Here is a 14,464-nt window from a genome sequence, read left to right as displayed (position 1 = left end):
AACTTCATTCATTTCACCCAGTGTTTCCTCAGCTCCTAACACATTTATCTTTTGGCACAAAGTCTTGATACTTTATATTAAAGCATTTTCCTTGATTTTGATTCTCCTTGTTCTATTATGTTCTACAGAAAACAGAGTTTATCTTCATCGAGTATACTTTCTCAGAAGATTTTGAGCAATATTTCTGCTGGCAAAGTCAAATGTAGTTATATCTGCTAACATTCAAATCCTATAAAGCATATATAATTAATTTTAATAATATGTTATCATATACTATTATATGTTATATCATATATTATATAATATTATATATCATAGAAATAATATTTTATCAAGTAATTAATTGCAAGAAAGTGACAATTATACAGCACAAAATATATTCATAATATTAGATATATGACTATAAATAGGTATAGTTCTATACAACATTACATAAATACTTAGTATGATCAATGATTCTGTAAATGACAGATATATTATTTCAAATAACTCTTCTTAGGATATGACTGATTTTTTAGATTTTAAATAGAAGGCTATTCATTTTAATTAACCCACAGGCAGAGCATCCTTGCTCAAAAGCAGTGTAAAAAGCTTAGCTCTTTTTATTTTCTTAGGAAAAACACTCAGGTGATTCTCACAGCATGATTCTGCTCTGTTTCCAGATGGCTGGTCGGGCTGGAAGACGAGGGCAAGACCTGTTGGGTGATGTCTACTTCTTTGATATTCCACTGCCCAAGATAGAAAAACTCATAAAATCCAAAGTGCCTGAGCTGAGAGGCCAGTTTCCTCTCAGTATCTCACTCATTCTGAGACTCATGCTGCTGGCCTCCAAGGCAGATGACCCAGAGGACGGCAAGGCAAAGGTGCTGTGTCTCCCAGCTTGGGCCTCTACCAATGGTCTGGCTGGCCTGTGCTCTACTGTGCTGTTATCAGAGTTAGGATGCTTCTCGATGTTCTCTAGAGAGGGGTGGAGGATGCTGGGGAACAGAATGATAAATTATGTTTGTTTCCATTATCTGATAGAATTTGTGACTAAGGTGTTCTCATCATCACTGTCTTCTAGTGTGATATACACTATTGTCTTGTACTACAAGATGCCAGCCATCATCTGTTTCTACCGTTCGGGAACAAGAAGAATGTTTTATAATTGTAATGTAGCAGTTTATTTTTCATAAGACAAAATCCAAGTTCATTAAAAATTTTTAGAAAATGTAGAAAGTTGAAAAAGAAACAAGCAAATGAACTCAAACTAAAACAAAAAGGACTCATACCTAGTTTTACCAAAATGATCCCATTATCATTTTGGTTTTCGTTTTCAGACTTTTTTTTTTTCTGAGGTATGATTACACACTTTATGAGGGTGTAAGCAAGTGGATATCAAATCCTAATCAGAGCATAGTCTTGATGCTTTAGGGTCAGATCAAAGGGAGTCTGCGACCATGAATTTGAAACTCACAATTAGATGATTTAATTTCTATTTTGGTGACAATGCACAGTTAGAAGAACTTGTGTTCATTTCGGTTGGCAGTAACATAATGCCACAGGTAGAGTGAGTTATGAAAAACAGAGGCTTGTTTTTCTCATGATACAGAAGATTCACTGCTATATGGTGGCAACTAGTGAAAGGCTTTCTCTGAAGTGTCCCAATCACAAGACATCATGTGGTGAACAGGACATGTCCCAGCCTGTCGGGCCTCTCCTGTTCCAGCCTCTTGAAAAATCATTCAGGAGTCCATCATGGGAGCCTTAGGACTTCCTCTGGTTCTAATCACTTCACTAAGTCCCAGCCCTCAATGAGATGTCCAGCCCTGAGATTAGATTTCAGCATGATCTAGGGACCACATTCAGACCACAGCAGGACCTATTCTACTAGGATAGAATATAATTATATTTTATTTCTGGGAGCATCTGTAGAATCCTCTCTAGATAAAATTAGCCTGCAGGACAACAGTGTCCCCAAATGAAGGTGGCCTTGTTCATGCTGAGGTCCTTGATAGAAGGAAAGTGGAAGTCTACTTGTGCAGACTTGCTGTGAGGTAAGCAGCTTCAGTACAATGGAGCCTGGCACGGTATGGATTGAAGCTACTTTTAAAATCATGTGCCCAAAATAAATAGCTCCTAATTTAAGTTGCCCTTCTCAGGTATTTTGACATAACAGTGAAAATACTAATACATCATGCTTGTATGCCTTTAGTTATAAGGTCTGTACCTCCAGAACAAAATGGACCATTGTTACTTCCTCTCCCCTACATTCCCTTATTACTTTGCTGTTTTCCAAATGCTGTCTCCTCTGACTTCAACATACAAGGAAAGAAGGGTGGTAGTAAAGGCACCTTTGTTCTCTTCATAACCCACTGTAAAGGAGATGGGGAGTTCACCACTTTTATTTTTCCTCCTGTCCTACCATTAAGCATATTGGACTTAATACAGCAGTAGCTGGAGACATGTCTCATGTGTTAATTGCATGTAATATTGTTGCAGAGGACCTGAGCTCAGTTCCCAGCACCTGTATTGGATGTCTCACACCATCCTGTAACTCCAGGAGGTCTGACATCTTCTCCTGGATTCCATGAGTACTAGCATGTTCTACCCCCCACCATGTATATACATAATAAAAACAAAACAATTCTTTCTGGTTTTTGTTATTTTTTAAAGGACAACAAAGCTTGTTCCTATATTTTATAAACTCTCCAACCTGAGAGCAGACAGGTTGACATTTGAGTCGTGCTATGAAAGTTTACTTTTATTGTGAATTCATAGATATTTTAGAGAGAAGTTGAATACTACACATACAAGAGTGTTGTTTGACACTGGACATGAAGGAAGATTTTCACTCCTTTGGTTCCAGTCAACCTCCTTCTAATCTTTTTGTACTGATATCAAAGATACAGAATAGTATATCTAGACTCCCTCCAAAACAACTTATTTGCTGCAAGCTCTGGAACTGATAATGTCTTTTGTGCTCAGTCGGTTTGGAGACAATTTTGTTTCTTTCAATTCGGTTTTCTGTGCTTACGTTGTTCACTTTTCTATTGATGTGATAAGACTATGACCAAGGGAACTTATAGAGGGGAATGGTCTGCTGGAGACATTGAGTCCATGACCATCATGACAGGAGCAGGGCAGCAGGAAGGGAGGCATGGCACTGGAGTAAAGACTGAGGATTCACATCTTGAGACAGTATCACAATGTAGGAACAGAGAGCTAACTGGGAATCCCATGGGCTTTTGAAGCCTCAAAGTCTACATTTGACAATCCTTCCCAAACAGTTCTATAAGTCAGCGGGCAAGCATCCAAACACATTAGCCTATGAGACCATTGTCATTCAAACTGCCACAGTGTTCTTTAGTGTGCTAAAGGAATATGTGCATTGTAGGTGCAAGGTATATGATGAAGAAAATTTTGTTGTATTAAATCTAATGAACGTTTGTATATTGTTGCTGTGTTTTATAATACTTTTCATATCCTATTCAACGGGTGACCAAGAGTACCAAAACGGAACTTTTTAAGGGCATCCCTTTTTCCTTGAGGAGACAGCATTTGGAAAAGAATAAAGCAGTAAAGGGGAACCCACAATTGTTCACTGTGCATTAGAGGTATAGCTCTTGTAATTGACATTATATATGCATAAGACATGACATTATACATGCATAGGATATGTGACATATGTATGTATGTTTGAGCTCTATTAATTTATCCTTTGTTATCTTTTTCAAAGATATGTCACTTAATGTTACTAAAGGAAAATGTTTCTCTTTGTAGGCACTGTCAGTGCTGAGGCACTCATTAATATCCTTTAAACATCGCCAAGTCACAGACATGTTAAAGCTTTATTTCTTATATTCTTTGCAGTTCCTGGTGAAAGAGGTAGGAACCAACTCCTCTCTCTCTGTTATCTTTCTCTCTGTATGAGTGTGTGTGTGTGTGTGTGTAATAGATTGACTACTATCTAGATTTTTTTAAAGCACCAGACTTTATTTTTTTTATTTTTAAATTTTTTATCTACATCTTTGTGATGTGTGAGCAGATGTCATGTGTGTGTAGATGCCCGTAAAGACAAGAGGGCATGAGGGTGCCTGAAACTGGAGTTGTAGCTGACTATGAGCACTCAGTGTGGATTCTGGAAAACTGAGCTCAGGTTGTCTGGAAGAGCAGCAAGTGCTGCTGACTGCTGAGTCATCTCTCCAGCCCTAGATTTTTGTTCTAACTAAATTCATTATTGTAAACCTTAGAAGACAATACCCAATGAGTACTGCTACTTGTAATTCATGTAATTATTAAAGTTGGGCTAGTTGGTGGTTACAGCCTTATTGGCATGTACTATTTTAAAACTGATAATGAATAACCTACTTGTTACTAATTCTGTGAATTGAGTCAAACTAACAAAGTATTTCTGTTCTTTAGGGATATATAGATCAAGAAGGTAACCCTACAGGATTTGCTGGCCTTGTATCACATTTACATGACCATGAACCATCTAATTTTGTTTTTGTCATTTTTCTTGTAAGAGGTCTTTTCCATAATCTCTGTCAGCCAACTCATGAAGGTAAGTTTGAGGGCTATGTTGTTTGTGTGTGTGTGTGTATCATCAAAACAATATTATCCAATCATATAGTATATAAATAATGTATCATTATTAGTATATGGGTATATATGAATGTATGAGATAATGTGATAAATATTATAGACATTTAAAATTGTGTGTGTGTGTGTGTGTGCATGTAAAATCTTCCAATTGTGGGAAAAATACCTGGTAGAGTTTTAGAAAGCTAGATCCTCAGGAATACATTCACTCAGTAATCACTTGAGACAGTATCAGCTAAACATAATAATGTATGCATGAAAATCTTACTATTGTTCATTTTAACTAAAAGTTTAATAATAAAATGAGAATTATAATTATATAGGCAAATTATAAGTTTATAAATAAGATAAAGTTGAATAAGTACAATAGAGGCTCTATTTTATGTTTTTAAAATATTCAGTACTGAAAGTTGTAATTTGAAAAGTATGTTGCCACTAGGATTCTTAAAATACTGAATAATATATAATATTTATAAAACATTTTCTAGTAATTAAAGATAATATAGATCAATTTTGAAAAACAGCAGAAGAAAATATTGTTAAAATACAAAGCCCAAAATTATATCCACAGATAATAACCAACATTATCTGTTAACATGGTCTGCAACACAATTTTCTTTGCATATAATTGCACAGTATACATCAATAACTGATATTACATTAATTATGTGTTTGAAGTCAATTATACATATTAAATTTTGCCCATATTAGGCAATGTCATTATAATAAATCCCACACAGCTTTTATGGAAAAACTTTTGGGTTTTACATTTCAAAATAAATTATGTACACAGTGTCTCTGAAGTAAATATTGCCTTCTCATAATATTTGTGCTTAATGTAGTGATATTTTCTTGTGCACGGTGGTTTCAATGCCCTCTGCTTTCTCTTCTGTCACCAGTTGATGGAAATATTTTGCTTTGCACAACACCTGTAGTCTTTATGCACTAAAAATGTATCATTTTGTGGCTACTCAGAAAGTTTTGTTTTCCCCAGAACTACAGAAATTTCACTCACCTATATCCATAAATGTATGGTAAAAGACATTCCAGTGATGAGCAGGTAGTGATGCTGCAAATGGATCTGATGTAGTTTCTCATTAATTTGTCAACTGGCACATACAGTAGCGGGAATGGTCCTTACAGGCTCATATGTTTGAATGCATGGTCATTTTGGAATGGAACTATTTGAAAGGGATTAGGAGATATGGCCTTGCTGGTGTAGATGTGGCCCTATTGGAGGAAGTGTGTCACTAGGGGTGGGCTTTCAGGTTTTTGAAAGCTCAAGCGAGGCCCAGTAGCTCTCACTCTCTTCTTGCTGCCTCATGATGCAGATGTAGAGCTCTCAACTGCTTCTCCAGCACCATGCCTGCCTGCGTGCCACCATGCTCTCTGCCATGATAATAATGAACAAAATCTCTGAATCTGTAAGCAAACCCCAATTATGTGCTCTCTTTCATAAGAGTTGCCGTGGACATTGTGTCTCTTTACAGTTATAGAACACTGACAAAGACAGGGATGTCATCATAAATTTTGTCATCCACTGGGAGATAGATCTAAGTAAGCAACGTCTAGATCCGAATATAAGTAATTTATAGTAGGAAGGTAAAAGCAGGAACAAAAAAGGCTCAGGTGCAGCTAAAGTTATTCTATAGTTGCTACAAAATGAACATAATAATCATTTTAAACATGAAAAAGATTGATGTAAGCATTTTTCACAAATATATCATGAAACTCTTTGTTTTGTACAGGCTCAAAACGTTTTTCTGAAGATGTAATGGAAAAGCTGGTCTTAGTATTGGCAAATCTTTTTGGAAGAAAATATATTCCAGCCAAGTTCCAAGATGCTGACATCAAGGATTATCAATCAAAGGTAAAATCATCTAGTAAAATTATTAACAATAGTACAGAGATTATGTCAGAAATTATTCTTCAGCAATAGGATTTTATGAATATGTGATAATAAATGCATTTTATACACAATTTTTTACTTTGGGAAATAGTGTGATATTTATGTGTAATTCAAAAGTCCATCTGTGGATCTGTTCAAAGGTTACATACATACATATGTTAATAGGATGAAAGTATATTCATGATTTTAATTGATTGCATCCAAATGCAGCATTAATGAAAATGTGTAAAAGGCCTGGGAAGAGGACTTGATACAATGCTTGCCATACAAGCATGAGGATCTGAGTGTGGATTCCCAGTACCTACGTGAAAAGCTATACATGGTGACACATCTTGTAATCCCAGAGCTGAAAAGGCAGTGAAATGATGCCTGGAGCTGGCTGGTCCAGACTAGCTTAATTGGAGAGCTCTAGGTATGGTTAGAGACTATGTTTCAAAATATAAGGTAGAGAGCACCCACACACATATTCATGTTCATATACACACTCACACACAATGTAGGTAATTATACATTTAATCCCCAAAGCCACCCTCATTGTTGAATGTGTGTCCTGAGATATGACTGTAGGTCACAGTGTCACCTATGAAAAAGCGTTACAAAGTTGTCTGGGAAACTGTCCATTGACTTCCAGAGTCTAAATATTACAAACAGCTTTCAAATTTTAATAGTACTATTTTTATTGGTCATTTTTGAAAAAGTGCATTTGTCCATTTAATCAAAACAGTCATATATATATATATATATATATATATATATATATATATATATATATATTTCTGTGAGATCTTTCATATCAGTCTTTCTGCTCTTCTTGCTGTCTTGAGTTGATTCTCTCAGGAATATCCATGTAACTTTCTGATGTAGCACTGATAGCATGAATCACAAAGGCAGAAGTCTTTTCTTCACAGTTTTTCAGGTCCAGAAATCTTACATGAAGATGGTTTTGGGGAAAATGCTTTCTAGGTTGTAGTTTGCCATCACAAAACTTAAAAAAAAAGAAAAGAAAATTAGAGATACAATACTTTCATGTGTACAGGTTGAAAAAATAACCTGTGTTAGCACAATAAATACAGTGAGAGTTTCAAAACCTCTCAACCAGGTGAAGTTGACTCCAAACCTGAAAATATGCTCCATCTTCTTTGCTGTACATACATGTCCCTAGATCCTTTGGGATTACTCATGAGTCCAGTGGCAGTGGAGGACGTGCTTCTGCTCTTACAAGAGCTGATTTCATTAGGGAGCATCAGAGCAAATTTTATGGGTAGAGCATTTGTTTTTTACAAGTGCAAATAAGAACAAAAACATTTTAATCTTGCTTCAATCAAGAAAGGTGGGAAATATGTTTTATTGAAAATAATAGAGTTATACTATGTGATCTTACATTGTTATAACTTCTCAGTTTTTAAGGAAGATGTTCTCTGCTCTCTGAAAAACTTTTGGCATTTAGGTGTTCCTTGATGACCTCCCTGAGGACTTCAGTGAGGCCCTGCTTGAGTACAACACTCAAGTGACAGAGGACTTTGCTGCTTTTCTGCGAATTGTGTCCCGATTGGCTGATATGAAACAGGAATATCAGCTCCCCTTGTCAAAAATTGGTAAGTGTGTTTTAGTTCCACTGTGGAGCAATTTAGTAATAGTCTTGCCCAAGACATGCAATATGGATGTTAGGGATGCAGGTCAGTGGTAAGGCTCCAACACAACCATTTTTGTCTCAGAAAGCTAGCACTTCAGAAAAGTCAGCTTGCCTTATAATAACTGGGTTCTTTCTAAGCTTTTACAAAAAATAAAACAAAAAAGAAGTTTGTGATTGACAGTTAAAAGGGCAGTGGAGAATGAGACTAAAACCAATTAAATCATTTATAAATTGTTTTGATTGAGAGCTGACTTTGGGTCAGTCTCTAAGGCAAGAGAAACAAGAGAAATTCTTATGACCACTTTTCAGGAGAGGCTTGATGTTGAATATCGTAGACTGTGGGCAGATTTCCTGACTCTGCTAATTCTTACCTTTGAAATTTGGGAAAATGATGCCCTAGTCATGTCCTTGTTTTGTCCATGGACACTTGAAATAGAGAATAATATTTTTAGTATTATTGAGCTTTAAAGGATTGGTTTAAAATGATTAGGGAATGCAAATACCTTGAGCTTTATAAATATATGGGGAAATAGTTTGATTTTGTTGTTCTTATTTATAACCAATAGATAGAAATCATAAACAGAAAAGGATGGCAGAAACAAAACTTTCTTTGGGGAGAAATGCCTGTGGCTCACTGTACTTTACCATCTCCAGTTGGGGAAATTCAAGGAAGTAGAGTGTGTATCCTCTTAGACTCTATAACTGTAGGACAACATGAACAAGAGCAGATAGTAATGGAAGGCACATACTTCTCTGGGCAGATAAGATAGGAGCAGGCAGACATTCTGCCTCAGTGACACACTAGAGCCTACGTGATGATATGACTTGGAATTTTCTAAGAACAGAAATGCATAGCATACATACTCTCATAATCATTTCCAAGCTTACTGAGAGTGGACATTAGAATTCCATATTTAGTCTATTACAACACCACTCTGAACATGCCCAATCTTGTTGGACCTGGAAAGCTAAGCAAGTTGGGCATGATTAAAACCTGGAGAGAACACTGTCTGGAAAGATTCTAAGGCCAAGTCTGATTCAGTGGGAGAAGGTTTCTAAAGGTAAGATATTTTTGCCTAGGAGGCTAGCCTCCAGGCAACACAGGGTTTGAAGGGAAAGTCCCAGCATTAGCATGTACTAAGACTTTTATGTGGTCCCTGATAGGTTCAGTGACCTCTCTTTTCAGCTTGGTTTAATTGTCACACAAGGAAATGAAGTTTGATGCCGTGGTTGTTTTTAAAAATAAATCTTCCACGCCTGGTAGCGCCTGCCTTTAATTTCAGCACTCAGAGACAGGAAGATCACTGGAGGCCAGAGTGGTCAATCTGGTTTACATTGAGAGTTCTTGGTCAGCTGAAGAAACATACTGAGACCTTGTCTCAAACAAACAAAAAGTAAAAGTGCTGTAACAAAAGGGATCTATCTCAATTTTTTCTGGTCAGAATTCACAGGTAAGGACCAGGAAGACTCTCCACTTGTGTCTCACCTGATGAGCTACAGGGAAGGAAGGACAGCAGTTTCACCATTTGTCTGTCTGTCTGGAAACTTTGATGGCGATTTGCTTCGTCCAGGAGTTTCAGATAACGTAAGTAAAGAGTGATGTTCATTAATCAGTCTCTCGGGGCATTTGCTCCAGTCTGAGTGGTATATGATAGCAGACTACCTTCAAAGCTGTGGAACATTAGCACACAGATGATAAAAAATTGTACTTTGTATTGTAAGAAAATCATTTTTATTAAATAATTAAATTTCCCAGCCTGATCACAGATCACAGTTTCCTCTCCTTCTACTCCTCCCATTCCCTCCCTAGCCTCCTCTCTTCCCTCAACAGCCACCCACTTTTTCTCCAGAAAAGTGCAGACTTCTCATGTATAGCAGCCAGTCATGGGATATCAAGAAAAATAATTTTTTAAGAAAAATAATTTTTGGAGATTTTTATTTCATATGGATGATTGCTTAGATATGTAGGAGATTGGTAGTTAAATAGTTTGAAAGAACAATATTAATCTTTAAGCATTATAGTTTCCTTTCCAAAGATGGATTTGATAGCTCATACCCATGATGTAACTGAGGATGCTCAGTGTAACTGGAGATGCTGAAAGAGGAGGACTGCTAAAAATTTGACTATTGCATAATGAGCTTCAGGCAGGGCTAGAGTGTGTTCCTGTTTCATGATGAAAGGGGGGTAGAGGAAGAAGAACAAGAGGAATGAGAAGACAATAGTGAAATAATTCTGTTTTTCATTTATTATGCAATTAACTCAATTTATAAACTGTAACAATCACTTTTGCTTTCTTTTTATATGTAGAGTTTCCTTGGCAATTCAGGAGGGTGTTGATACAATAAGAATAAACTAGAAAGTCTGTATCTTATTGCTGCAAAATCAGAATTAGTTAGAAGAGACTTAGGTGCATACATGAACTCATTCTCACTGACACTCGCTGCCCACAGAGTTTTAGAAAGCAGTTTCTGCTTCCATTTCCTCCATTTTGAAGCAGCTGGCATAGGTATGTAGACTCACATTATTTTATCACAGCCTGCTTTTTGCTTGACCCAATTCACTTTATATAAATGTGTTTTACTAGGGTAAGTTGTGATCTTTCAAAATTTCACTAACTTCTGTTATTGTTTGAGTTTAATGCTCTATTCTAATACCCCTGGGTGGCTTATGAAGAGAAGAATATACATAGTGGGAACCCATGAACCGAGAACTCATGACCCTCCTATATTTCATTTTCTTGTTTTCCATTAAAGTTATATAGTTTCCAATTCTTCTGAAAAGAATTTATCTTCCAAATTACTATTTATTTATGCTTGTGTTTTATTTTACAAAAATGAAAAAAAAATGGTTAATTGCATTCTCCTGAAAGTATCTTACCCTGTTTTAAGTTTTATGTCTGTAGGATTCATTCATGTTTTGGCATGAAGGTCTAGTTTATTCCACACACCATAATACTTTATAACAGAAAACTATGCATTACTCTGCCTTCTGTCAATGTTTGGTCTGTTTTTAATTCTTTGTTGCTACAAACAGGGTTAGTATTAATGTTTGGTGCATGTGTGCCACTTTCTCTTGGGTGTAGATTTTCTGGGTCATAAGAAAATAGAAATATTTCAATGTTCATTCTACTACCCATGACTGCCATTATCACTCTAGAATGTACTTGGTCAGTTTACAGCATCACTAACCCTACATCAGAATTCTTGATTGGTCATATGAGCCAGAGTTTCTGCAAAGAACAGAGACAACGACTTATTTGCTCTCTTCCTTTTTAATGCTTTTGCTCTATCCTCTCTCTACTCTTTTTTATTATGGTTGCTGATATGGAAGAGCATTATACTTTTCCAGCTGAATTTTCTTTTGTGAAATGCTTGCCTCCTGCTCTCTGAAACCCATTTGCAAAGTTATTCTCTGAATTGTTAAGGAGACTTTAAAATTTTTCAGTTCTCTTTTATTTCCTAGTCAGTCTTGCTCTATTCCAACAGGACTGGTGAACTTGCCATTAGCATGCTGTATGTGTGAGGGTCTTCTTCACAGGTGGAGCTAAGTCATGCTCTATGATGCACTGTCTCTGTGTGTGCAGAAGGCATCTGCTCTTTTTATCAAAAGAGTGTTCTTGAAAAGTATTAATGAAGATGAAACGACTCCAAGTTCTCAATCACAATCATTCTCTCTATATGAATAACCACTCAAAAATTCTATTTTTAGGTCGTTCTGCACACAATTGGTATCGATCACACCCAAGCCCCAGTGCTGTGGCCACACAGATTTGATAGTACAGGAAGAAAAATGCCACTTAGCGCATATGCACTTGACTTTTATAAGCATGGATCGCTTGTGAAATTAGAGAAGGAAAATAGGTATGTTCACTCCTCATAATTCCAAGAAATGGTTAACACTGCCAAGCATATTAAATTTTTACTTCCAGACTGATGGCAAAGATGATGGCATACTCTGTAATATTTCTACTTCTAGTTTGTCTGCAAAAATTTGGTATTTAGGACGACTCACTTGACCAAAATATATACTCTAAATGTATCTTTGTGAATATTCAAATATATCTTTATATTAAAGTTCTACTTAGTTATCATTTGGAAAATTAATGACAAATAACAATCTGGTATTGCTTAATGCCCAAGAGAATAAACAGTGTCTAGTTTGCGTACCTGGTTCTGAGACAGTTATTTTAGCTTGTTGCCAGGGAAGCCATTTCTATAAGCGTAAGCAAGACCAAGCATTACTTAAGTAACTCTGCACACAATTGCTGTGGCCAAAAAGTTGAACAGTCATGGAAGAAAACTGTCACTTAACACATATGCACTTGGCTGCTGTAGGTATGAATCCTTTGGGAGATTTGACCAGGTCAATAGGTATCTTCTCTCTTGATAAATTAAAGAAATAGTCTTGCCATGCATTTCAAATATTCACTTCCAGGGAAATACCCAGAAAAATGTCCGTGAGCAGAGATGTATTCGTCCAAGTGCTAAACACATACATCTAGAGGCAAATACACTAAGGAATTAAACATAGAGTTGACATGAAAATATGAGCAATCTGCTGGGCAGTGGTGGCTCACACCTTTAATCCCAGCACTTGGGAGGCAAAGGTAGGCAGATCTTCAAAAGGCAGAGACAGGAAGATCTTGTGAGTTTGGGGCCAGCCTGGTCTACAGAGTGGGTTGCGGACAGCCAGGACTGTTGCACAGAGAAACCCTGTCTTGAATAGCCAAAAGTGAATAAATAAAATTTAAAAATTGAGCAATTTTTATTAAGTTATCCCAATTTATTATTGTGAATAAAGTAGCTGTTGCATTAGTAGATAATATTTTTGTTTGTTTTAAAAACTTGTTCATTGATATTTTCATAATTATATATAAAACAAGACTACACTCCCACCCACATTCCTGTATCTCTTTCCAGTTGTACCATTTTACTCCAGCAAATCATTTTCCCATTTTGAGTCTTTGAATTTTGTTTTCTTTCATTTTGTGACCCATTGAGTTATATGAGGGCTGCCTGCATGAGTGTGGGGCACAGGGGCCCACCAGTGACTACGATCCTGAAGGAAATGATTCTCCCTTCTTCAGCTCACAGGACCCTGGTTGTTCTATGAGCCCACTTATCATCCATGCCTGATAGTGGTCCCTCTCTCATCCATGCCTGATGTTAATGGTCCCTCTCTCATCCATGCCTGATGTTAATGGTCCCTCTCTCATTCATGCCTGATGTTAGTGGTCCCTCTCTCATCCATACTTGCAGGTTAATGGTCCCTCTCTCATCCATGCCTGATGTTACTGGTCCCGCTCTCATCCATACCTGCATGTTAATCGTCCCCCTCTCATCTATACATGCATATTAATGGCCCCTCTCTCATCCATGCCTGATGTTACTAATCCCTCTCTCATCCATACCTGCATGTTAATGGTCCCTCTCTCATCCATGCCTGATGTTAGTGGTCCCTCTCTCATCCATACCTGCATGTTAATGGTCCCTTTCTCATCCATGCCTGATGTTAGTGGTCCCTCTCTTGCACAGACCCTGTGCAGGTGACCTCAGCTGCTGGGAGTCATGAGTCACGCCATGCCCTGAAGCTGGCATTTCACAACACTCCCCTCACTTCCCGCTCTTAGTTCTTCTTGTCTCCTCTTTTGTGATCTCCTGCCTTGGTGAGGTGATCCAAATGTTCCAAATAGGTATTAGTGCTCACAATGACTTATTATCTGCACTTTGACCAATTGTGAGCCTCCACTGGAAAATAAAAAAAACAACACCAAAAATTGTAAGCAAAGGCTAAGTTTTTCCTTTTATCTCATGTGCTGTGACATGGTCCCAAATAAATGCACAAAAACTTGTACTAATTACAGAATGCTTGGTCTATTTCTCAGCTTTATTACTAATTAGATTTTATAATTTAAATTAACCCATTTTTAAAACCCAGGAGGCTGACCCCAAACTCTCAAACATCGATCCTGCCCTAACCTCCCAAGTTGCTGATATTATAGACATGAGTCACTGTACTTGGCCAAATGAACCCATTTCTATTATTCTACATTTTGACACATGGCTTAATGGCATTGTCTATTTTCTAGCATGTCTGGTTCCTCTGGTTGCTCACTCACATCTTTCCAGATCCCACCCTTCTTTCTCCCTGTATCTCTGTTCGACTTTCCTGCCTAGCCTGATTCTGCTTGGCAATAGGCCAATTAAGCATCATCATCATCATAATTTTGTTTTGTTTTCTGAGACAGGTACTAACTATCCTAGAACAAGCTCTTGTAGACCAGACTGGCCTCAAAATCATGGAGACCTGCCTTGCCTTTGCTTCTCAAGTGCTGTGA

General features: G+C 37.1%; 1 protein-coding gene across 1 annotated transcript in view; it reads left to right on the top strand.

Annotated features, from left to right (window-relative positions):
• LOC130862846 (probable ATP-dependent RNA helicase DDX60) overlaps nt 1-14,464 on the top strand; it is an 83,289-nt gene that overhangs the window by 63,983 nt on the left and 4,842 nt on the right. The window contains exons 29-35 of the mRNA XM_057752671.1: nt 663-863; nt 3,763-3,867; nt 4,405-4,546; nt 6,333-6,454; nt 7,941-8,088; nt 9,569-9,711; nt 11,836-11,987. Coding sequence (XP_057608654.1) covers nt 663-863; nt 3,763-3,867; nt 4,405-4,546; nt 6,333-6,454; nt 7,941-8,088; nt 9,569-9,711; nt 11,836-11,987 — 1,013 coding nt within the window. The remainder of the gene's footprint in view (nt 1-662; nt 864-3,762; nt 3,868-4,404; nt 4,547-6,332; nt 6,455-7,940; nt 8,089-9,568; nt 9,712-11,835; nt 11,988-14,464) is intronic.

Source organism: Chionomys nivalis, chromosome 20, assembly GCF_950005125.1.
Source record: "Chionomys nivalis chromosome 20, mChiNiv1.1, whole genome shotgun sequence".
Classification (NCBI taxonomy): domain Eukaryota; kingdom Metazoa; phylum Chordata; class Mammalia; order Rodentia; family Cricetidae; genus Chionomys; species Chionomys nivalis.
This window is presented reverse-complemented; position numbering and strand designations above follow the sequence as displayed.